The sequence below is a fragment of the Nematostella vectensis genome, chromosome 13 (assembly GCF_932526225.1).
Source record: "Nematostella vectensis chromosome 13, jaNemVect1.1, whole genome shotgun sequence".
Classification (NCBI taxonomy): domain Eukaryota; kingdom Metazoa; phylum Cnidaria; class Anthozoa; order Actiniaria; family Edwardsiidae; genus Nematostella; species Nematostella vectensis.
The window spans coordinates 13,353,027-13,379,737 of record NC_064046.1 but is presented as its reverse complement, the minus strand read 5'-3'; the positions used below and the strand labels follow the sequence as shown (position 1 = coordinate 13,379,737).

The 26,711-nt window shown below is 38.8% G+C and overlaps 1 protein-coding gene across 7 annotated transcripts; it reads right to left on the bottom strand.

The window, feature by feature from the left end:
- Positions 1 to 107: 107 nt before the first annotated feature.
- On the bottom strand, positions 108 to 26,711 carry LOC5508064 (protein CBFA2T1). 7 transcript variants are annotated; one of them, XM_032376810.2, is made up of 12 exons: positions 26,600 to 26,711; positions 26,377 to 26,462; positions 8,522 to 8,865; positions 8,180 to 8,269; positions 7,685 to 7,875; positions 7,053 to 7,104; positions 6,439 to 6,490; positions 5,848 to 5,913; positions 4,947 to 5,041; positions 4,555 to 4,702; positions 3,152 to 3,408; positions 108 to 2,757 (listed from the first exon to the last, which is right to left on the bottom strand). In XM_032376810.2, exons 2-12 carry the CDS (start codon positions 26,420 to 26,422, stop codon positions 2,464 to 2,466), a joined length of 1,635 nt encoding a protein of 544 aa, XP_032232701.1. In that variant the 5' UTR covers positions 26,423 to 26,462; positions 26,600 to 26,711; the 3' UTR covers positions 108 to 2,463. The 7 variants fall into 7 exon arrangements, with proteins under 7 accessions (XP_032232701.1, XP_032232695.1, XP_032232694.1 ...); XM_032376804.2 differs by having other exon boundaries at positions 4,947 to 5,038; positions 26,377 to 26,693; XM_032376803.2 differs by having other exon boundaries at positions 26,377 to 26,691.

Here is a 26,711-nt window from a genome sequence, read left to right as displayed (position 1 = left end):
ATGATTGCACATTATATTGATGAATATAATGATATTAATGATTTTATGGTCCTTTTACTGATCTTATACTAAGAACACGGCCTTTAGACTAGGAAATTTATATACAGTTACGTATTGAAAGCGCTTTATTTCTTGTTCGTATATCTATTATGTACATAGCAGTTCTAAGCTGGTTATAACTTCGTAAATTATTACAAAATATAGCATTCATGCTTTTGCTGCTAGAAGCAAAAAAAAAAAAAAAAATCAAATTATGACACCTTTATACTGACTGCACCTTAGTATGTCAGAGTACGCCCAAAGGTACCCTCCCTGAGTAAGGGGAGAGGGCCCTGCCAGACTTGCGCTGAGATCACGTGACTGTTTGGGAGACAAACTAGCGCGCGCTTAGGCTTTTAGAGGCAAAATGACAGCAACAAAAAGCAACTTATTAAGTACTAACACAAGGGTTTAGTTTCATTTAAAGAATTTATTTTTTTCTCGTTCTCTGGTCTGACGGGCTCAGTCATCCATGTGATTATTTTGGTTCGAATTTGCCACCCAGAAATGTCACGTGATCTCTTAGCGCAAGCCCCCTATTTGTTTACACTGAGCTTCAAATAACCAAAATATGTTTTGGAGCGACATTTGTTTTGCAGAATAGAATGGATTGAATAAACACTGATTAAGCGGGTACCTTGGCTTCCCCATGGCCGAAGCTGGTCGCGACACCCAAACCCCTGACTTAAAAGCAAAAGTTTACAGTCTTTTTAAAGTCTATACAATGTTAAGATTCATATTTACAAACTAATTAGGGAGAAACCATTTAATCTTTGACAAGAGGAAGGTATTTCTAGTATATAAGATCCTTACGAAAAAAAATCCCGAGAGTTACCACAGCTGCTGCGGCTAAAATAATTCAATCCTCTCCACCCCCCTGGTGCTTCAAAGATCAAATGGTTTTTCGTGCTGTGTTAAACACTGGCCGACGTCTTCACACCCTAAAGAGCCCAGTTGAGATTTTCAAGTTCCCTGTCCAAGTTCTTACAATACCATTCTTCGCCTTCTATGTCGATCGTTTCTCTTGTTACGAATGGTTTCCATATAATCTCCCTGATCGCCCGAATCACACAAAACAACGCACAGATGTTTTCATTCACCCCGATCGACTCAAAACATTTTAAAAGTTTATATAATCAGGGCGGTTATATTGGAAACAAGTTTAGGTTAGGAGGACAGACCAACAAAGAAAGCCCTGAAATGGAGAGTACCCCTTAGCTAATAAGCCGGGTCAGAAAAAGGCCTTGAAAGAATAAAAAATATATAAACGACATGTTTTCTGTGTGCTTGGAAGAGAGTGTGTCTTAGGGCGCGTTTTTTTCCCCTATCATTCTGGAATGGAAATGGTTGGAAGAGAATGTTCAGAATGGCATTCGAGTTATTCTGCTACAGGTAGCCGGAATAGGAGTGCGGGATAAACGAACGCACGCTTTTTCTATTCTAATCATTCTTATTCTGGATTCACGAGTAAAAAAACGCGCCCTTAGCTTGGCATCCACAAGCTTACATGGTAGATTGCTATATCATGCCTCAGCCGATATGAGACTTCTAAATAGGTTGGCCACGTGAAATGTTTTTGCTATAGGTACCCCTTTGCTAAGCAACGACTGCTGCGGGTATAATTGTTTATCAGAACAAAATAAGTTTATATCCTCCGCCATGTGACGTCACATCCTGCACTTACATACCCCATATATGCTCTCAGGGAGACTTGGCACAAGTGACGTCATATCAGACACCCTTTATGTACTCATGAAGACGTGTAACATGTAAAGTCATATCCGGCTAAATATCTGCTTGGTTTCCTTGTGCTTTTGGCGTCCAAAGGGTTTGCCACGTGACCGCAACATTGATGAGTCGGCAACTAGAGTAATATAAGGGTCTCATCCAAACACTGAGCCTTTTATTGTACGTAGGTATATTATTGCATAAGTGTCTCCATAACATTACAAGTTTACTCCATTTTGTAAGAGTTTCCCATTTACGCCATTGGGCATGGCCCCGAGGATTTGTAAGACGAACCCGCCCTGTTATTTTCCATATTCAATGCCAGCGTAGTTTGGTTCCAGCAATAGGCGATCCCATCACATTCTCACGATGAATTTGATTGGTCTGTTTCTGTGCATATTCGTCATTCAGGAAATGCACATTTAGCGGACGGCACAATTATTTTTAACCTGGTACTCAGAATACTTTAGCCTCGTCTTCCGTCCCTTTTCTTTCTGAGGTGACGTGAAATTCCATGTTCATCGTCCATTAATTAAAATAAGACAACCGCTGGGTGAAATCTGTGAAACGCTGATCAATAACCACTTTCTCCCTGATTGCCCAACACTATTTTCATCCGCAAACAGCATTCAGCTCCTCGGGTGTCTATCCTCATTTAACATTATCATTAACGACATCACGTCACATCCGCTAGGCCTATGTGGAAGGCGTTTTCATAACGTAATCGCTGAGCGAGGTGATAGGGTCGGACGAAGTGGGCGTGGCTGAGTGTCGTGAGGTGGCGGGACTGTTAGACCGGGTACTGGACGCTTTAGGGGATGGTGCAGACCCATTAGCCGAGGCGTTGTCTTCGTTAGCGGTATTGCTTTGTTGTCCGCAGATGTGGTGGTGGTTCTCCCAGTCCTTGTGTTGGCAGAAGGAGCCGCAGTAGCGCGCCACGTTGCACCCGCTGCAAGTCTCGGTGGCCTTGCGCCCGCAGTTCCAGCAGCTCTGCAACCAGAACAATGACAGGTTTAGAGTGATACTCGAGAAGTACAAAGGTTAGCACGGTTGAGATTTGAGTACAGTAAAACCCCGCTAATTCGATTGTTCCAACTTCCATTCATGTTACTCGCATAACTCCAAAATATGTTTCCTCGCCGATCCTAATATGCGTGTAACCCTTAAGTATATTTTACCCCTCGATCTTTCTACTCTGTTCTTCTCAAATTTAGTTCAAGGTATATCCCATATGAACTCTACATAATATGGATACTATTGAAACCCTACTTCAACATCACACGTGGAGCACGCCTCCCACCATTATTCATCATTCTCCAGGCACGTGTACACCACGTGCAAACAACGTGACTCAGCTTATATCACGAAGTCATGTAAAACTCACCTCGTTAGAATCCGTCTGCACATTCTGCTGCGCGTTCGTTTCTTCGATAGCTTGCCGGCGCGCCTCCAGTACGGCCTTCTCCATTTTCGCATGCGCACCAGCTACGGCCTCATTGGCTTTTTCTTCCGCGGCGCGCACAGCCTTCTGGAGCTCGACAACAGCTTGTCGCTTGACCTCGCTGACCGCCTCCTCGGCACGTCGCTTAACCTCGTTCACACGCTCTTCGGTTTGTTTCATTGATTTACCCACAAGGTCGCCTACAAAAGCAAATGCAAAGTCTTTTTTAGAATATGTTATGAGAACCCCGTGTTTTAGACTTTACAAATTAGCGTGGCATGTGCAAGGGTACGTTTGTGTAGTAACAAGCTGAACTTAATAAACGCAGCTAGTTCAACTCTCCACACATAACAGCATTCCTTACTAATGCAAACTTCAGTAGAAGGATTCCTAGAGTATATTTAACAATAAGACTAAGACTACGAGTTCGAGTTTTCTATGAGTCAATAGATAGTCAACGAGGCGGGTACTATTTGAATCATAGAAAACGAGAACGAGTAGTCTAATTGTTTTAGTATAAATCCACTCACATACTACCTTCAAATAAATTTCGATTTTAATAATTCTCAGTAATAAATAACACAAAAAACAAAAACAGTATTTTACAAAATCAAAATTTTACAAAATTGTGTGCGCGAGCGCATGCAATCGGTGTTTGCAGCGCGTGCAGATAAACGAAAATTGTAAACTGTAGCTTCAAAACCCTGCAGTCTTCGTTACTTTTTAAATGTCCTTTTGTAAGGATATAGAAAATGCATTTACTAGAAACGTTTGTTAACCAAATTTCTCGAAACAAGGTTTTTCGTCTCTTTCACTTCAAGTGGCTTTTTCGCTAATCACTATCTATGGCTCAATAGATAGTGAGTACGGGAGCCAAACAAATTGCGAGATTCGTGATAGTATGTGAGTGGATTTTTACTTTAAGGTAAAATAGTTAGGAAGACAACTTGCAAAAAACATAGTGGTATGCATAGTTTCATTGAAAAAAAAACACGTGCCAAGTTGCTATACACCTTCCTAAAGACAGAATATTTTTGCTTATTTTTTTAGTAAAACCCCTTCGTCTGAGTTTCCTTCCTAGATGGGCGTAGCTAGGAGGGTAGCCCAGTGGGCCCGGTCACCCCCTTTCTTGTGCAATAAAGCTATTACGTCTTAGTCGTTGCGTCTCCGTTGAAAACGAATGTTCTTAAGAAACCACTTTGGGCCCCTACCCCCAAGGAAAAATCCTGGATACGCCCCTATACCCATTCATACTTCAATAGCCTACCCCAAGGGAAACCACTATTAGTCTTAAAGGTTCGGTCTTTTGTACCTACAGAGAAAAAAGCCAAACAAAGCAAACTTACCGACTCGTCTCTTGATTTCCGTCTCCGTCTCATCAGCAGATTTCCTGGCCCAAGTAAGCAACTCCTCGCGGTCCTGTTGACAGCGCTGCTGAAGCACCGACACCGCCCGCTTGGTCTTGTCCACCATCCCTATGATGCACTGCAGCATCTGAGAGGACACGATATAAAGGAGTCAGACAAATGGAGGGACATGTACAGGGAACCGCGTCCCAGCGTTTATTTTACATCCCCAAACATATTTTAATAAAGTGAGACATGAGAAAGGACCGCTGAGGGACTCACTGTACTCATTGTAGAGAACCAGATTTAAACACCTACTGAAAAGCTGACCTGGATTCGAACCAATTGAAATCATGACATAATGGAGCTCTGCTGTTGAAGCATCTACTTACTGTATCGACATGTCTCCAGTCATCAATGATCGCTTCATGCTTGCCATCTAAGAGGGTGTCTGGCATGAGTGGGTCATCCCCACGAGAACTGCCTGCTGAAGCAGAACACACAAATCCCAGGGTGAGTGCATTTTATGTTGGACAATGTGGCCACTAGAAAGGGTGTCATTTGGGATTAAAATATCTTTTGGTGATTTAACAAACATTTACAGTAAATGGCTATAATCATCAAATGATTATATATACTTTATGCCTTGACATCTGACTTTAAGGTGTACAATAACAAATGATGTATTTAAAGAATGTCCGTTTGGTAAATCAAAACATTGATATCTTTAGCCTCCTCATATTCAGGAAAAGTATCTGAAAAAAAAAACTGGAACACTGCCCTATGATCCTCCAATAACTAATAATAATGATGAATACACAATAACAAAGAAAAATGTGAGAATATAATGATGCGTCAGTGGTGAATGAACCAATGACTTCAAGAATACAGAGGACTTTTGTACACCTCCCACTTGCAAGATTTCTGGCCTGTACCTAATCACAGTACATTTAACAATTATACCATTTCGACTGAGGTGGATAGTGGCGAAATATCTAAAGAGAGCCGAATGCTCGAGGTAGATATTTTTTAAGCCACTATCAGCCGAAATGGAAATGGTATAATTCTTTTAGTATATTAGTACATAAAACGAGCTTTAGACACTGTTACACCCGCCATTTTGCTTGATTTCGGGGTGCAGGAAAATATACACCTCCTAGGAGGTGTATATTGCATTTGATCCTGAGTTTCTCAACCAATCAAATTGCTTGTTCTTGTGAGGTTTCCGAGTTTTATATACTAATAAGCTGTACCTGTTAGCTTAGGGTGTGGAATATGTATATGTCCACATACCTTGAGCCATTGTTAGGTCCTCCATTCTTAGCTGACCTGCCTTGTGAAGCCCTGGATTGCCGCTCACTAAGATAAGACAGAAGATATGTTGTCAGCATAACAGTACATACAGTAATTCATGAAATAGAAATAATTCCCTATGATTCGTTTTAACAACTCCATTTCTACTGTCAAATCCCTAGTACCCGCGACGCCACATTTTCAAAACATCGATTTTTTTTGTCTTTTGGGATTTTCCGCCAGTCAAATTATTCTAAGCCAATCAAATTCTTGCCATCTCTCGCCTAGTGCAGTTACCTGGCTTTCTGTCAAGACACTGTCTGGTTTTCATCCAGATGATAGCCAGGGAAGTGCACAAAGTGAGACTCTGATTGGCTCAGAATGGTTTTACTGACGGAACAGAAAACCAAAACAAATCGTGTTTTGAAAACGCGGGTCGTGATACAATGGATTTGTCAGTAAAACTTTTCAACTAAAAGTACACTGGAAACAAAGTTTGTAAAACAGTGCCTACAAGACAAAAACTGATAGATGGGATAAAAAAACATAATTGCGTACATACTGTAATTCTGCTTAAATGATAATACTCACTAGAGCTGAGGCAGGGTCTCTTTGGTGATGGTTTACCAAGATCACCCATCATCTGTAAACAATTTTAACCTTTTTATTGATGACAGAACAACTGAACACTGCTGGGGACAATCCTGTGCCATTTTCGGCCTTAATCTTGCCTTCCAAAATTTGCTTAGATATGATAACTTTGTGTGAATTTCAGTATATTTCTACTTGCTTTTAAAAGTGATTATCCAAAAATCTGATTAAACCTGGGCTTAACTGGCTTAAAGAGCCGTTGCCAGCCACAATTTTGTTCTTGTTTTCAACAATCTATCCACCTAACACCCACCCCACCCCCCCCCCCCCACCACCACCCACCCACCCCAGGTGCTTTGGTACGAATACCCGCCTTCAACCGAAAACAAATTATGAAAAGAAACCCCAAAATAACCACCTAAAAATAAAATCTTATTCTTTATAACCAGATTCAATAGAAAATTGAAAATTGAAAATTTTCACCAGATGAGCTGGTGAAAATTGTTGCTTTCTCATACTTGGTTCTTTGCTAGGATGACAAAATGACAGAGTCTCTTTAAAGCTAGGGTAGCTACCTGCCACTCTAAATGCATTGAGAGAATATCCTGCCTTACCATTGACAAATCAGCTCCATTTTCCTTCGGTCTGTTTACCATGTCCTGCGGTCTGAGGGCAGACAAAAAATATTAGATGAAACTGGTTTGGTCACTTATATGAGTCTAATAAGGGTTATTGAGTACTCTAGCAGAGGTTGCAGTGCTGTACAACTATATGGGGTCTTATCCAGAATTCTATATAAGGCCCAATGGATGCCACGCAGTTTACACAGTTAAGAGAAGTGTTAGTATTTCATGAGGACATCAACCTTCTTAAAAGGTCTATGAACGTTCCACAATCAGAGGCTGGTTATCTAGATTTGCATAAACACAGTTATTTAACATAGTCATCCTAGCCATGAAGAATACACACTTTCCCCCATCCCAAGTTAACAAGGTCAGATTTAAACCAGGTCCTCATGCTTGAGAATCAAAGACAGTCAGGGGCGATTCCAGAAGTTGCAGAAAGGGGGGGAGGCTTAGCAAGACTTTGAAGAAAGAGGGGGTCCAGATTAATTGTATTTCCATGTATTTCCTTATATTTCTTGTTGTTTTGAAGTGAAATATCTGAAAATAGGGGGGTGCTCGGCACAACCCCAGACCCGCCCCTGCCCGTAGCAGTGAGCTATCTTACTACTTGCTGTCCTTACCGTAGTCCCTCAGATGGAGCTTTCCTTTTTCCGTTTTCATTCACTTCCATGGGCGCCAGCTCTTCAGGGTCCATGGGGGGCTCCTCTCTTTCATGTAAGATTTGCTCATGCTGGTGGAGGTATTGCTGTGGAGTTTGTTTGGCCATCTGAGCACATTGTAATAACTCTCGCTGCAATAGTGGTAAATTTGCCTGGAAAAAACAGAAGAGAATGTTACTATTTTAGAAAAACATAATTCCATATTATGAGATGCAGTGTCTCACTTTGTAAACAATGTATTTCAGGCCTTATTTCAACATTTCTGTTAACCTAATCACCCAAACAACAATAACAAGAAACCTAAGATAATATTTATGAAGAATGGGAAATTATGCAATGGTTTTCTTCAGTTTCTAGTTTATCCAACAGTGATTGAGGTCACCTGGGTAGGTGATAAGCCTGCATTACAATGCCATATTTTTCTATATAAAGAATTATTGCTTCTTGTGTATTTACCTTTAGGAATGGGATGACAAATGGTCTGAGAGGGAAGTTAGTTGCTTCTTGTAGTTGCCCATGGAACTCCTCTATAGATATTGTAGAATTCTGGAATAAAAAAAATACAATATCTATAATAAAACATGTTCCTGCAAAATCAGAGTTTTCTTGAGGTCAGTTCGAGTACAATTTATGTTGAACTTAAAACCATAAACCAATATTTGTTTTTCTTTTCAGCTTTTTTTTGTTTTTGTCGTCACATTGCAAATATTTTATAAATCTCATTTTGCAACAAGTTAACTTTAGTTATATTGTGTTTTCTATTAACAGAACAATGTCCAGTGATTTATCAGTACTAACCACAAGATTCATAACCAGGCCTCGCACGCGTTCACCAATCTCAGGAGAGATATCAGACCCGAATTGCATCAGTGTGGTGAGAAATCTCTTTAGTTTACTGAGCTGTCTTGCCCCACATGCTGGCGGTAACTGATTGGCTGTATTGCCAAGACCTGTGGGCGATGCCGGTCCCGTGGGGCTGGAATGCACACCGTTCACTATTGGCGAAGTAGCGTTGTTCAAGGACCTCACATCTGCTACTACCGGTGCAGACGACACAGGTACAGGGGATGTCACTATTGGGCCATTAGCGGGGTGGGCTGCGGCATCTGTGGGTGAGTCTGGCATAGTTGCCTCTCTGAGATCTGAAACAGATTGACAGATGTGTCACATGAGGCCTTCGTAGAATGATTTCACAGATACGAGAGCTGCAATTCAAAAAATACACATGTCAAAAAACTTTGTCCATGCAATTGGCAGTTTGACCAACCACTTCTTAGGTATTTTAGGTATTCTATAATAAGAACTTTAGTCATTAAATTAATCAATACAAATATAAGCTATTGTAAGCCATTCAAAGTTAGAAAATTATCTGTAAGAATAAAAATATATTTAAAAAAGACTAAAAAATAAAAAAGTAAACAAATTGTATGATTTATCCATATTTTCCTGCATCAGGGGGGGTTGACAAAACCCATAAGCTATCAATTGATAGAAGAATTATTGCTTGATAAATCGACAGTTGCTATTTGCACTAGGGGATAGATTATTATGTATTAGAAATTTTACCTATGAAATTTGTCATACTAAGATAAAAATGGAAAAAAATTGCTACTTGAGTCGTTTGAAAAAAAATTTAAGTATACATTAGGACATGTCATTTTGAGCCACCATCGCAAAACCATCGCACCATCCCATCGCAAAACTCAAAGCTCTCAAAATCTTAATCTTAATTCAAAAAAGAGAGAGAAAAAAGGCAAACTCTGCAAACTTATTAGTCTTATGAACAAAGATAAAACATTGAAATATCATGACATATATATGTATTCATCATTGGACAGTTAATGAATTTTCTTGCTTGCCTCATCACTTTAATAAAAAAAATCACAATATATATATATTTTTAATTAATGGTCTCCATTTTTACTTATGCTCAATAGCTTTAAATTTAAACATGCGAGTAATACTTAAAAGTAATTATGTGATATATGGAGTAATTTCAGTTTTCTGTCAATGTTGTATTGTATTTTGCATGTGTTATCACAAAATGGCACCTGCTGCAAGATTTCCACTAAAAATAATTTAACACTTTGTATCCATAGTGCAAAAAAATATGCATTTTTCTTTGTGGTTATATTATTAGTGGAAACCAAACATAAAGTAATTTAAACCAGCTCTTTCAAGTCAAGTCTGCAGTACAGGCTACAGTGATTTGAAACTTGAACCTGTAAATAACCATCACACAGGGTTTATTTGAGCACTCAGATGTGACTTCAAAAGCCTGTAGGCTGTTGGGTGTGCTAACAATTGGAGAAAACAACCTACAACTTATCTGGTACCCACAGGGTATTCTTTCATGTAATGTTTTTTTTTTCTTGATTCCTATGTTTGAGCTTGGGTTAGTAAGCAAAAAAATGCTAAACACTGATGGATTCATCAGAGCAAATTAAAGAAAGCCAGGAGAGGTATTGTATTTTAGAAGAAAATGGTTGAACATGCACTAAATTTACAAGAAAAGAACCCGAAAACGTAGATACAATGCTTATATTGTAATTACAATTGGCATAGCTCTCACCCAACCATCCAAAAAGACCATTTTATTTTATCTTCACTAAATTCTACTATACTGACAAGAAAATCTCTTCTTTCCATTGGTAAACACATCAAAAACCCAAATGAGCAATCTTTTATTTATTTCAGTAGAATCAATCTTGAATATGAAAAAAATGTATGATTTTTGTGGTTTGCCAGGATTGTATGGGTACTTAAATATGGACATTTTAAACTTAATGAGTGGAAAAATCATGTGATTCATTTAAGGCTTTATATGTTATATGACAAAAAATAAAGTCAATTTTATTTCACTCATAGAATATACGCCGTAGAATATAAGTCAAGCCTACTTAACACATAGGTAGGACGCCTACTAAAATCACAACTATTACAGGGATAAAGCGCTAAGAATAAAGGGGCCATTCCAAAATGTAAGCATAGAAACTTTTAGCTTTGTTCATTACCTTTTGTTTGATTTTTCTTTGATGAGGAACCGGTTTAAATTGATTCAGCTTTGCGTTAAAAGCAGATGTCCCAATAATATGCAATTTTTCATCATCTCTCAAACCGATTGTAGGTTCACATACAAATTAAAAGCAGACAGAAATTATAGTTTTTTTGAGAGTAATACATTCTCGTGTCTCTTAAATACCCAAACACCAAATTAAAAGTCTGAGAGCAGATGTTTTTAACCTGATTTGAATATTACAACGTTTTTCGTTAATAACCCAGATGCCGTATAAGCGAAAAAAATATATCCAAAGCTAGTAAAAAGTTTAGGAGTTGAGGTTTCACATAAGAACAACATAAAGAAATATATGAAATCATCAGTTATTATCTCGCAAAGTTTTTCACGCGACATAATGTGAAGGACATCTGAAAATAGTAATCTATTCTCTAGTTCTTTCCGGTTCTTATGTTTGAGAATAAGTTCAAGGCAGCATGCAACCTTAATCCTAGGGAAGAAGAGAGTAAAATAGAGTAGCTTAGTCATTTTAAACTTTACAGGTCATTATTCAAAGAAAAAAAAAATGGACGTTTCGCAACTAAAAAATGGATCGCTATAATCAGAAAGAAGATAAATGCGTGTTTTTCCATACGGGCTGAATAAAAATATGGTGCAGGCGATTTTTGTTATTTTCGAGACAATAGACAGAAGTTATATTCAAGCGTGACATGTATAAGCTTTGCTCGAGCGTAAACACGGCTGTTCGACAGAGTATAAATAAATAAAAGCCTTTGAGGGACTACAGTTTTTGAACTAAAAGCTGGAATTTTAAACAGTGGCTTCGTTTACATGGCAAAATAATTCCATCCAAGACTAGACTTGTTTGCAAGGTGTTCTAAAGCTAAGGAATTACAAAGAAAGTACTAAAAGATGACCTTGCGAGCGAACTACAACGAGACTAATTTCTTCGAGACAATCTCGGAAGTTTTACGGTAGCAAAATCCTAAAATAACCAAACAAAAAGCAACTGCATAAAAGATCATGTACCTAGGGTTAATATTGCGTTGTTACCTGTGTTTAAATGTGGGAAATAAGGACAGTTACCTGAAGTTACGGCCGGCATAACCAGAATTCACGATGCCTTCCGGATTTAGACCTCAAGTCAGACTGTCGAACACCATTCAGCGGCCATATTCTAAAGTGACGTCACGCGTGACTCACGTGACCGGTGAATACCATAAATAATGCACATTTATTTATATCGAGCAGATTGGGAAGGTAATAATTATTGGCACGTGTGTTTCATGAATGCAGCCAGGAATTATCGAAAAATATTGCTAACCGCAGAATAATGACGTTACATGGATGGCCGTAGCCGATTGATGCGGAATGGTTTTGGCGAAAGTCTGAGTTGAAGGACAAATGCAAGACGCTCTTAAATTCAATTTTACTTTTCTTTGTTTACGTAAAGTGAAAACAAACTCGACCTTAGTTTCCGCCTGAAAGTGAAATTGGCATAAGTTGTAGCAAAACCCTCCAATGTTTACCATTAAACTTCGCATGCATACAGCTTTACATACAGCAAATAAACGGGCACCTCTCTTCAAACCAGGGGTTTTTTTTAAATTTTCGTTTTCAGGTGTCCGTAAAGGGGAAAGCTTGACATCACCTGCACATCCGGGAAATTGAGCAGGTGCATTTGGTGACGGCGGCGCTAAATAAAGAGCTGTGAGAGGCCTGAGAGGAGAATGGCCCGGAAATAGAGGTAGAACTTAGCGAAAACAAGAATCCCTGGGCTGATCTTATCGCAAATTGCTCTAAGAGTTGTTTGGCAAGCGAGTACGGGTGATTGACAAGGATGGAGAATTTCGAAAACACACAATTATATGTTGGCTATGAATAATTCAAGAGTTTCAATTAAAATAGCACACACGTGTAAAGCTTGAGATAGTTTCCGTGTTGTCTTGGTGACCGAGGTGATTTAGATGAATCATTTTCGTTTGGATAATAATATAAAACATATTCGGTGTTTCTATGAAGACTTTCTATAGTTAGTTGCGTTATATACCGTCGTCACGATAGTAGGCCGTAAAGTAGAAAGAAGCTAGCACTATAATGGTTTCCCTTTTCTGATTGGTTATATCGAGGCACGTGCGAAGGTTATTGTTGATGTAATTATGATAGCCCGTGGACATCTGTTGTCCCACAAAATGCGAAACACTAAAAACACAATGTTTTCATCGAGCCTTTGACCAATCTGCTGGTTTATTTACGAATGGTTTCTCTCGGTTTTTAAGGGCGGCGAAAAAATTGTCTGTTGAAACAGAACAGTTACCACAAGGGGTAACCACTTTAAATAATGGCCTGAATTTCAATTTCAATATACAAGTTTTTTAAAAAAAAGTCCCTGTGTTAGGAAGCAATAAAATATCAGGGAATCAACATAAAGAAAAAATTCGGCAGTGTTTTTAACAACCACAAGATTGGGAAAATATAACAGAACGGAATGAATGAAAATAACAAAGATAGTCTTTACCTCCAAACCGAGACGGGTTCATATCGGGGAAGAATTTCATTTATCCAGTTTGGTAAGAGCCAGTTGTAGAAAAATAGAGGATTGCGCGGTGTTATCCAAACGAGACGAAAGCTCTCGCCATCTCACTCATCCATAAGCTATTCTGGCGCGAACTAAGCACCTGTGCATACGGGAACTTACGTCAGCCGAGCAGCTGTCTAGGACTTGCACGGTATTATTAATTAACGCCAAGTCCGCGTTTGACATCCAGCCACTGAATTATTCACATCTGTCTCTATATCATGTATTCACGGAATAGGGAGCGATCCCTTTCGCGCGATTTAGGAGGAAGAAATTCACGCCATTAAACACAAGCCTATTAAACCAAATTCATAGTATTCTAAGCGTTTTCCTCTTCTTCTGATTTTAATGTTGATGTCACAATGTCTTGACAAATACTAGTTTTTTTAGCGTTTGACAATTTCAATATACGTATACATTTGGAGAAATTGACTAGAGACAAAAATAGACTGACGCGGGAGGGGCTGGAGGGTAGGGTAGTCTATTGCAGCTGCTTCTAAGCAAAATTGAGCACACTTTTTCTGAGGCCATATCATAAGTAAATATACCCCAAAATGTGTCGTGATATGCAAAATTATTTTATCATTTATGCTGATTCAGAGAAAAGGTCTGATTAAGTGTAGTTTTTATTGCTAAGAGAGATATACGAGGGCGAATACATATATCAAAGTTTGTGGCTGTAAGGGACTTCGGCACGCATTTCCCCTGAGAGAAATTTAATAAACACCATTTGCAAAACATTAATTCATGAGAAAGTGAAACGTACGTCAACGGTTTACAAAAAGCACTAAGTTTCATCGACAAATACTATGGTCTTCTGTATATTCATAGCACGCATCTATGGTTATCCAGCAGTCATGATTTCAAATAAAAACTTAGTTTATTCAACGAGACAATAAAATAGCACGTTTTTCCTCTTCATCACTTTTAAATTTCGGATCTTGTCTGAAAGATGAGCAAGATTGCTATAAAAAGATCACTTTCTTAGTTAGAGAGTCAGATTCGTTTGGGTCGTCCTTCTTGTTTTATATATTTGGCATTGGGTTTATTCTCCTTTAAATGCTTGGCGAAAAACTATAAATAATTGAGAGAGATGCAAATTATGTTTCCAAAATATATAGGTTTACGGTTTTATTTGTTTCCAAAAGGAAAAGGATAAAATGAAAATCATTTCTTAAAAAAATAATTTCTTCGCTGTTTTTTTAATAAGCTTTTTTTGTCAATAAATTCTAACGAGGATGGAATAATGAAGAAGAGTCGTTATAATATAGCAGTAGTATGAAAGCAGATGGTATTACAAATTAGACAGAGACTTGAGCCGAAACCAAATTTTCCCCCTACATATCTGGTAAAGACACAATAGCTTTTTTTGACATTTATACAAATAATTTCTGAGTCCATGAATTCTGTAGACACCTGGCTTCCCCCTGCTAATAGCTTTGTGCCTTTTTCGTGTTTATGAAAAAAGATTGAAGCAAAATTCTGAAAAAAGGTAAATAAATGTAATTGTACAAAGTTTGGTACTTATTTGATAGCTTTCTTTGCCAAAAAAATACAGATATTTTTATTTGCTTGCTTTTTATTGGAAGACACTGCAATTTGTTTTCAGAGTCACATAACATCATTGATTTTGAAAACTCAATTATGTGGAACAGGAAAAGAATGGTATAACATGCAAATGCGATAGCTTTAGATGAAAAATAAAAAGAAAAGAAAGCATGAAGTTTACTTTCTCGTTGCTAATCCGCTAAAATCTATTTCCTCTTCAACTGTTTGTGTGAGTGCAATGCTAAGGAAAATATTTAGTATTATAGAAAAAAGTTGTGCGGTCATTTTATTATAGAAAAGCAGTATTATTTAGAGTAGGTAACGCATATGTTATTCGTCACTAAAAGAGCAGCCTGTGTTCAGAGCGATAAGGACAGATGAACGACAAATATGCGTGTATTGGCCATCCTAATGATGACTGCGAAAGAGCATCTGCCGCTTGGTTACCCAGAGGTCTCCGCGGTCATAGCCACAGAGTTAAACCTTATCCTCCGCAAAATAAATCAATTTCAGGAGAGAGAGAAAAAAACATCGAGAACAGTTAAAACCAGCTGGGCATTACCGACCTAATTTGTGTCAATAAAGATACCTTGAGCATTTATTGTTTTGTAACTATGCCTTGATTGGAAGATATTCTACACTAAAAAATAATCGTTTGCGCATTTGGTGCTCGAGTTTGACTACATAATGTATTTGAGCCTAGATTTGCATGAAATCACGAACGTAAGTCTACTATAAATATAGCGCAATAAGGCCATCTTTACTTTTAATGCACTTCATATCTTTTAGCTATGCTTCCGCCGATAATTCAGCTTTTTCTCCAACAAGGCTTGCCTAGTCACGATAGGGAAATCCATCTTTCGTGATATGTCCTGCGCAGGTCACGATAACAATCATGATTTCATATGGTGCATGTACCAAGCCGCTACCACCACAGACCTTTTAAACTCTTGTGCCGGTCTTCTAAATCCTTGTATCGTAAAGATAACGCACGCAATACAAGCATGGCTTCCCACGTATATTTGACTCTTTTAATGCACAACAATAAGCCTATACGGCTGAAAATAATCACGTTTCTTATTTCCTGCGTGTCGTTGAATTCTGATAACTATTTGAGTAATGGGAGTGACGGGGGATGTTGGAAAATATGTAACATCAAGTGATTTTGAAGTGATTGGGATGGGGGAATTGGGGGTAACGGAGGCATCGCAGTCCGGCCCGTAGCAGGGCGAGGGGCAGGGGGACTCGTGCCCACCCTCCAGCATTTTCAAAAACTTTAAGGAAATAACCAGAGGGGCATGTGCCTTATCACCCCACCCCAAGTTTTCTGAATGACTCTTTATCATTACTTCTTTTAATATTTCGATTTCGATTTTGTTTATCAATTTTTTTTTCTGGGCACTATTTTTCCCGACTGACGTGGTGATTTTGTTTGCCAGTCTTTGCTTGTTGAAGACTTTGCCTGCTCGATTTTTTTAAGGGTTTGATGAGCCTTGCTCGATTTTGTGGGAGAATAGCCACTCCGCCCTTCAAATATCAGGGCCTCCGAATGGTCCCCCGAAATTTCGATGTGCTCGCAGTTTTCGGCTAATCCTCGCATGCCCGCGCATTTTTTCCGCCGTTCTCGCATTGTATTTTTCGATGTGCTCGCTGTTCGATTCATTCAACAATTAAAAATGCTCGCCAAAGGGGGTGCTCGCCAAAGAACATTCGGGGGGCCTATTATATAATGATCCATCCCTTAGCAGGACCAGGATAGCCTGCAAGCCAGCTCTCATTCGAGTTTATTCGGAAATGTTTTGTTTTCGAATATTGGGACTTCTGTTGCGCGCGCGAAGGCCGAGGTGCGCTGGGATTAGTGTGCGAAGAAATGCGATCCACATAATTCCCAATATTTGAAAACAAAACATTTCCGAACATTTTCCTAGCGGCGTAGCAAGGATGTTTAACAGAAGGGGGCCCAAAAGAAACTTTCAATGCATTTTCTCCTGTACTTTAGATAATGTCTCATACATTTACTGTATTTTGGGCTGCTAGTAGGGGGGGCCCGGGCTACGCCCCTGACCCCGAATGAGAGCCTGCTACCAGGCAGGACAGGGAGGCAAAGACAGCAATTTAGGGCGTGGGAGCATACAGGTATAGTTTTGGTAAAAAAAAATCAACCACTCTGATGTAAATGGATGCTTTCTAGCAATTGGTATTTCGCTACAAAATGGCGGGAAAACCTTTCGTCAATTGACTTTGCACTCACCCTATCACTGCAGCATTTATTGTCTGGGTGTTTGACATCCCAAGATTTCGAATTGGTCACCTTGACGTCATACCTTGTATCACGTGTTTCCCGGTAATGACGTGACTAGTCCCCTCCAGATGGTGACCAATCAGTTGAACTACACGTGTGCAACACGTGTGCAACACATGCGGCTGTCAATTAAAGTTACGGAAGTACTATTGTAACTGATGGCTGTCAGAAAAAGGAACATTCTATTCAATGAAAAGTCGAGGTAAAACAGGGCTGATCCATCTGTTTTAAAATGAAGCGATATTTGAAATTTCAAATAGCGTATGTTATAAAAACTGTTTTGTTACTTTGTCATAGTCAAAGGATAATTGAATGAGCGTAACCTTTTTGAAATTACATACAAGTTAGACACACTTTTTGTCGCGGAAATTTAAGCGATTTTTGAAGAAAGCTGGTGGTACATTTGTTTCGAATCGACTTCTAAGAGTATTGATATGTAAGCAAGGTGTAAATGTGCAAATCTTGTCTATACTATTTCTTCACACATGGCGCAACTGGTATTATTCTAATGACAACCGGCAACACAATAGAGCAAGCATGTTCAGTAAGTGGCTTTATATTTGTTGTCCGAATTTATTTTCTTATTATCAATGGAAAGAAATAGCATCAGGCATATAGTTAACCCTTGTTTGAAGCTTAGCTTTGTTTAAGGCACGTTTCGCTCTTTCAGCAAAATAATTGACTTGGTGGACAGTCAAGGTTCTTATGATTTAATTGTTTCCAATTAATTTGTCTTTTAATGATTTTTTTAAAGGAGTTCTCATGCTTAGGGATAAACAAAAGAAGTCATAAACACGTTTGAACAGTTAGGGGTTTACGTCTCACCAAAAAAACCTGTAGAGTTATTTATTTACACAATGCAAGCCATAAACAATGACTATAGACAGTTTTGAGCTCATTTCATGTCCAAAATTGAGTTGACAATTGTATGATTGAAATGGCGTTTTTTTTTTTTATAATTAGTTGCTTTGGAAATATGGAAGTGTATCTGTTTACTGACAAAAACGGTTATTTTCGATAAGGAATAAAGGAAAAATAAAGGAGAAGGACGAATTTATTAAAAAAATGTACCCGAATTAAACTCAAAAGTGCTTTTGAATTGTTGCAAAAAAGGTTTTATAAATAGAAAAATTTTGTCAATGCTTGCATAGGTTTGGCCTTATTCGTTTTGCTGACTGAAGGTCTGACACTCGTTTATTTTTGGTTGTCTGTCCCTCAGAAGCAGGCATTTATTTGTAATAAAAAAAGACCATAAAACACAGGGGCTAAAACTCATAATCAATCACTCAGAGACTCGTGTCAGGTTCAGTAATCATTTCTATTAAACATTTGAAAAAGAAACGTTGGTTCTTTTGGATAACACCCCTTAATTCTTCGAGCACTTCGCCTACTAATCTTCTAACAAAGCGAATAAAATCGTAATTGCGCCGTCGATATCACTGAGTTTAGCACGTGTGTGCAATACTTTCAACAGAATGAGTTATCTGTGCCCAATTAAGAGCACTTCTGCACAGAGAGATACACGGCGATATGAACAAGGCTTAAAGCTGGCATACATGGTGAAACGAGTTAAAGATCACAGATTTAGATACAACTAAAAAAATGCTGGCCTACATTCAACCTATGGCAACAAAGGAAAAATGATATAAAGCAGGCCCGTAGGGGGAGGGGAGGGGAGGGAAGAACTTCCCACTCGACTGAAAGGTCCACTCTAATGAAGGTAAATTCAGTGCCATTGCGACCTAGGGCGAGCTACCTTAGAGAAAATGGTCTGCTAAATGGGTAAACAAGCCCCCCCGCTCAAAATCCTAGCTAGGGGGGGAAGGGGGGCTGTAAAGTATGCGCAAGAGTGTCATGGGATGTGGTAACAAACTGCTAACGGATCAGGTTATGCCTGTACAAATATAAGATAATAAACTTGTGTACACGGTGCTTTAAGGGGGCTTTGAGAGATTTCTAACGTAAGGGATAAATGGAACAAGGCAGCACAACTTAGTTAAAGCATACTTAATTTTTCGGGGCCCCAAAGCTTTCAACCAAGAAAAAAACATGAGTCTATCTGTTCTGTACATTTTGTCGCGGTATTAATGGAAATAATGAACGCGGCCATAATTGAGGAGTTTGCAGGCGCGTACCCAGGATTGGCTTAAGGGTCGCGCAGTCATAGGTATCATATGGAAAAAGCATAGTATTTCAAGGGGGATGCACGCGCATCCTGTGCACCCCCCCCCGGTTTGGAATCCTAAAGCAACAGCGTCCAAAACAAACACCCTCAAACAAACACCTTGTAAAACACAAATCTCCCGCCCACCATGTCTAAATAATGAGCACTTCTTTTGGCCCGATAGAAATTTCCGGTTCCCAACGGCAAACATCGTTATTAGTTTCACCATCTCACAGGAAGCTTTCTGAAATTAATCTTAGCCTTCTGTCATCCCTGTTTGAGTAGACTAAGGATAATAAGGGATGATAGTCCATATCGCTGGTGAGAATATGATTTCTTTCACACCAAAGGATATTTTATACCCTAAATTCATTTTTGTCCATTTCTCATATTGTGGGTATTTTAGTTAAATACCAGTTTTGCAGTGTTTCAAGAGAAACAGGGGATTGGCATCCAGGTCCGTAAATTTCGCAGTTATCCATCAAATTTTACATCCTAAAATGCAATTACTTTTTTTTATATCGTAGCATGTTTTTTCCATGTAGTTAGATGTCAACTTCGCAGTGTCTCGAGAAAAAGAGGAAATTGGTATCTAGACCACAGGGCATTTTATTCTTATCCATATGACTTTCTTTAGCCTATAATACTATTTTTATCGTACCTTGTTGTTTTCTGGTACTTTGATAACCTTGGCAGGGTTGCGAAAAGAGGAAATTGACATTCAGGCGATAGTTTGGAAGTGGACATAAAGTTATTCCAGACCTGAAGCATAGTAAATGTCTTTGTTTACCGAGTTACACTTGGAAGCTCGTTTGAATTCCACGCAAGACTTTAAGCAACTACTGGTAACAATAAATCACTGCAATAAATAATGATAGTTCGGGGCTTAAAAGTCCTTAATCACGTGCAAATTCCCATTTATAATGTTTTTTTAAATCTTATATTAATTCAATGATTTCTTTCATTTTGATTATCGGTTTCCATATCCGATATTTTGACGGAATGTTTGATCCAGTGATCGATAAGCCAAACTGACATGGATCACGTTCGCATTTTCATTTATTACATTTGAGATTCTGAATTTGACATTAATGGTAAACAGAGAGCTCCCAGTTGAGATGAGATAGGTACGCGTATGTGTGCATGGTTATAGACGAATAAGGGATGATTAAAGAAAGGGTGTGCCTGGGGACGGATGAAACCTTGCACAAAACTCAATTTACTCCCGATAACTCGAGCCCCTAAGGCAAATCGGAAGTGGTTCGGGTAGCCAATATTCTAATATTACTAGAATACTTGTAGAGAATAGTGAAGGTGTTGAAATCTGGAGCTAGGTGAAATTCAGACATCTCAAGAACTTCTTTCCCTTCACCTGGAGGAAAAAAACTAGCTGCACTAAATTTTATTACACTTAATAATACTTGCTTTACGCAGGTGCATACACAGGGGGGTGCCAAGAAGTGGGTCATTTCTTATTAAGGAATCTCCAAATACTATGCTTTTCCTATATGATGCCTATAACCGCCCCCTACTAAGGCTGTCCCAAAGATGCTCCAAATTTCTTAAAAAGATGCTCCAAAAATACCAAAAAGTTGCCAAAAGTTGCTCCAAAAATTGCAAAAGTTGCCACAAATTTGCAAAAGTTGCCAAAAAGATGCTCAAAAAATGGAATAAGTAATATTGAAAAATTGCCCCAAGTGTAAAAATTTGCTAAAAAATTGACTATATTTTTTAAAGTTGCTGAGAGAATGCTGATTAACAATTCTTTTCAACATTAAAAAAACATTGATTGGAAATTTAATGTAAATATGTAATATGCAATGTAATATGTATATAAATTATGATGCAATAAAAGAGGCATCATGAAAAAACGAAACAACTTGGTTCACAGTGCAACTTAAAGAAAGAGTTGTCCATGTGAGTTTTATAACAACATGGCTGACAGCCAAAGCACATGCAGGCTAGTGAGGCCACACACCCATGTTGCCATTATATCTGAGCATCACAGGCACTTCAAACTCCCTTGTTGCCATTATATCTGAGCATCACAGGCACTTCAAACTCGCTTGTTGTCATTATATCTGAGCATCACAGACACTTCAAGTGTCTCCTCTAGTGCACTGTCCTTCTGTCGGCTAAAAGCATTTTGTAGGAGACTGAATACTCTCTCTGCTGCTGCCAAGCTTGGTTGGATGAGTAAGATCTTCGTAGCCACTGACCAGTTAGGAAGACATGATCTGCCCACCAAGATACTTTCTCCTTCTCTGTGGTGCAAACTACTTCATCTGCAGCGGCCAAGTAGCTTGGTAACTCTTCAACCAGAGAAGCAACCTCATCATTGGAGAAAAATCCAAACTGTAGCTCCTCTACAGATGCTGCATTTGCAGGGTGCAGTTCCTGTACCTTCTCAGGGCAACACTAGCGTGCTGCCTTGAAGGCAAGCACGGTAGAACGGAATTCTACACTAAATTTCCTTTGAGAATATTGAAAACATGGAGCAATGCAGGCCTTTGCCTTTGCAACCAGCTCGTTGTAGATACCAGGATCATCATTTGCATGCTGCTTTGCTTTTTCCTAAACATTCCGGTATGCCTCAATGGCAATAGCATGGGCTACTGTAGACAGGCGCTCATAAAAGGGAAATACAAGGGCCCCATCTCCTTTTAGATAATAGGTGGCAGAAACGAAATGCTTGCCTGCATCAGCCAAAGCAGCCAACTCCATTTCTAGGTCACGTGTAGCCTCAGGATCATCAAACACCTCCAGCAGCTTGGCTCTGCACATGGGTGAGAGGTGGTCATTCTCTCTCAAGAAGGGCTCCACATCTCCATAGTACTGGGTAACCAAATCAAGCACTTCATAATTACTCCACCATCTTGTCTCTGATCTCAGCTTCATAGAAGTTCCTGTTCTTGTCTTCCAAGCTAGTCTGGCTGCAGGGCTGTGTAGTGTATTAGCACACTTTATTTAAGTATCATATAACAGAGATGACGTTATTAATAATGATTATTTGTAATACCATATAAGTTCATGGCATACGCCATAAGTTGTAAATACTGTGATTAAAGATCAGTCTATATTCGCAAACCAAAGCTTGTGGTTGTGTAAACTGACTCCAGTATCTAGAAAATGTCTCTAGCACTGTGAACTCAAAATGTTTCCCAGCATTATCAATGGTATGTGAAAAGCACTTCACATTAAAAACATTTGGAAAATAAAACCCAACCTGACGCAAGGCAGCTTCATTTACAGCAGCACCATCCCTCATTGCCGCCAGAAGATGATTAGGAAAAATGCCATATTCAACTGCTAAGCATTGAATCAGTCGCTGAGCCAGCTGTTCTGCATTGAGGCTACGAGCTTAAACTTCAATCTTGACAAGATGCTGCTTGACTTTATATTGCTGATCAACATATCTTAATAAGATAGCTAAGGCCTTGCCAAGTCTTGAACTCTCATCAAAGATAACAGAGAACCCATTTGAGACCGAGATTTCAGTCTTTATCAGCATCTTCTCCTTCTCTGATATTAAAGGGATGAACTCTGACAGATGGGATCGAGTGGTCAATCGATTGCCATACTTTTCAAGAAAAGGTCCCTTAGATGCTTTTGCGAAGTAACATGCTTTTTCAGAGAGCTCTTTTTTTTATAACGTCTCTTTACAGGCTTCGCATCTAAGTTTTCCAGATCGAGCAACCAAATATTCATTTTGGAATTCCTTAACTCTCTGCCAAGTCGGCACTTCAGGCCCTGACGTTCCACGGACAGTCTTCTTCCCAGCAAGGTTGTCTGGGAGTTATCTTTCTCGAGAAATTGTTAATTTCTGAGGTGTACTTAGCTTAGCTCCAGCTGTTCCAGCTATTGTTAGAGGGTTGGATTCTATAGTAAGTTCATCGTCACTCGAGGATTCCGCAATTTTGAATAATCATAGTAAAGAACGCTGACCATCAAAACTGCATGCTCGTCAAACCACAGGTTGACCAATGACCATAAATGATTACCAGATTTATGAATGAGGTAAGAAGCTAAAAAACGCAAATAGTTCGATACCAAGAACAAGAAAAAAAAGCAAATCCCTAAAAACCGAAAAGAAAAAGCATAGCTGCTCTCGTTTTAAAAAGATGCCCGGAAAAGGAAAAGTTGCCACAAATCCCAAAAGTTGCTCAAAAGTTGCCGAGTATCTTTGGGACAGCCCTACCCCCTCAGCCAATCCTGGATACTCGCCTGATAAGCAGATCGAGTCAAGGTGATTAAATGGGTGAAGGGAACGTGGAGAAGACGGAAATGATACCAAGCAAGGGGTCAAATTTTGAGCAATTTTTTTTTCACAATTACTAATAAATATATGTCATTAATTATTAAAAAATCTCGATTAAATAGTATACGTAATGTCGTTGTAAAGAGATAGAAATACAAGAAACCTTGGGAGAAGTGGTAAGGCAAACCAATACGACGGAGGATTCTAAATCCGCAGCTTTTGTTTTCCAATTCCATCTTATTTCAGACTGTTGTGTTAACCCAAATCCTTGGTAAAACAAATACCGTTTTTCCTACCTAGAATAGTGCAAATCCCGGTCTCTTCAATAAGCGAATATAATTCCAGGGGGTGGGGCAATAGGGGCCCGTGCCACCCCAATATTTTGTTAATGGAAATGACCATTAGGGGCCGTGGCTAAGGAAACCAGGTTACGTCTCACCTACAGCGATGTTCAACAAAAACGATGTGAATTCTGTTTAGGGATAATATCTCACCATGGTTACGCAAGCGTGCGTTATTTTTACACATGACTCTTGGGTGGAAAAGGTTTCCTAGAGCAACAGGTTTGCTATCGGGAGGCGTAAAAAATAATAACGTCTATACCGTTGCAGTATTGCGGTTGTAGATGGACTGCACATGTCTGGGGGTTAGTTAGTGAGGTAAAGTAGCAGGATGCAAAGTTGATTTCGGAGAGGGGATATAGGTAATAAAATGAAAACGAAAACTAAACGCTTTGCAGTGTAGCTAGCAGTGTCGAAAACGCCTTCATAAATGTGGGGTGAGGGGGCCATCCCATTGTTGCAACGAAAACAAAGAACTTGAAAAGCTGATAAATGGTTTCCATTTTTTTCTGGGGTGGGAAGACCTCTTCTAAAAGTGCTCGACATTAGATAGCAAAAAAAAAATTTCCAATTTAAATGCTATTGTGTTAAACTTGAAAAGTTTAGATAAGCCCGATACCAATTTACCTCAAAAGCCAAAATGAATTAATGCAAAGCCAATACGAGTCGAAACAAGCCTTGTGTCTCCTTATTGGTATTCCTGGAGCTGCACCTTTCCCGTGGATAATGAGAAACAAATTAACAGTTGTTGCTGAATGGGGCAGACGGTAAGGGAGGTTGGTTAATATCTCTTCAAACCGAGACAAAATAACACACTTTGACATGTATGGTTTCGGTGATTTAACTACAAAAGCAATTACCACAAAGCAAAATTTGTATTTGATTGTATCCAAATTTAAAAAAATGAGAACAAGATGTTTAAAGGAAGCAAAGACGACAAGACTTTTATGGGAACGAAAGTGATAAAGCTTCGACACTGTTAGCGTTAAGGGCTTAAACAAACTTATATCCATCACTCATAATCAGGAGCGGCGTGAACGACTCATACCAAACTAGTTCTAAGAGTTGCCTGGAGACCATGCAAGTGCTGTACCCATAGCAACCGTCAAAAAGAACATATAGTCGCGCGAATGCCGTGTGTGTTTGCCCAGTCTTTCTCGGTCGTATGAACAGCCGTTCTTTGGGTTTTTTTAATTCATTAACTAGTGTGCAGCTTCAAACCTGATTCTGGTACAGAAGCATGGCGATTAACTTGTTTTTATTTTTCATGAAGATAAATTAGTTGGTAAATTGTTCAATGATGTAAACCCCATAATTTCTGAATTACACTATGGTCTCCTGGGAGACGAATGCTTTCATTGAGTATAGATGGTATCTGCGCTAGCATTTTTAATCACACTATATTGTAATACCCTCTGGCTCACCTGATGTTGAGTCTCAGTAATCAAGTCGTAAACAGTAGTCGAAAACACTGCAAATCTGACTGCTCTTAGCAGTCAAAATTAAAATAAAAGGATGCGTTTTTTGAAATAATAGTGCTAAGGAAATGGCGGTATACTGTTTTTAGTTGGTGAAAATCAATAATATTAAAATTACGTCTTTTCAAGCCGGCGCAGCTGCTGTGGGAAACCATTTGCTATTTTTTGCAATGATGCATTGATGAGTTGATGGTATAATATTTTAAACGTGAGAAAATCAATTTGATCTCTCTTCGAGTAAAAAGAATTATACCACAAACAAAATCTAGGATTGGTCTACTACTAAATGTATACATTTTATATTATTTCCTAATAAATAAAGCATATGACTTTGAAAGGAAAAAACATGTACCAATCACAGTGTAATAATATAATACTTTGTGTTATTATTACTTTTGTGGGGAAAAGCTTTTTTTTCTGTTCCTGTAATTAATGTGTTCGTTGGTGTGTTTCCAAGAGGGAGGGAAATTCATACTTTAAACCATTCCCACTTCAAACTTCTGCAAAATTGATGACAACACCTGAAGAATATTATACATCTTAACGCCTACAAATCCTATTATAGCTATTTTTATTAGAACAAATTCCCACTGCTATGCATTTGTCCTTTATAAAATAATATAGGGGTATGTAATTGTTCTTAGGTGCATGTTTGGGATCTCCGAGTTTCAAGAAATGCAGATTTATTATTGCATCGTTTATAATTTCTTTGCGGCTAGTCTATTATTTGTTTTCAAAACCAGTTTTCGAACCACTGACGTTCTGAACATTGTCATTTGTAATTATTCCAGACACCTCTATCCTCATACTGCAGGAAAGTGCTTAGACAAAAATAAAGGGCCTGCTCTTGTCTTCTCCCGTCTGCTTCCTCACAATAATCGACGAATGTTAAGTAACCCTACATTTCCCGTATTCTACTGCACATATTAATTCATCTAGTTATTTAAAATTATTTTTTTTCCACTTACGGTTTCGGTGTCCAGCATAAATCTTACGGTAATCACTATCCAGCATGGAGGCCCCTTTCTGAACTCTCAGAATGTGGAGTTTTTGTCTGTGGGAGATCATTCAGAACGAGAGAGAGACAGTAAGCTTAAGAGCTGCAAGATCACCTCTCATTTCTGTCGAGAGTAAGATTCCTATTTGTTTAGCTGCTGAAAGCGCTTTTTTTTTGCTTTGTCAGTGTCAAACCTTGTGCAGGTGGCGCCACAGTGGTTTTCTCTCTCTACCACGCATACTTGTTGACATTTGTGCTGATAAATATATGCTATTATTCCGTCCTGATGGTTAAAAATGCAAGCTA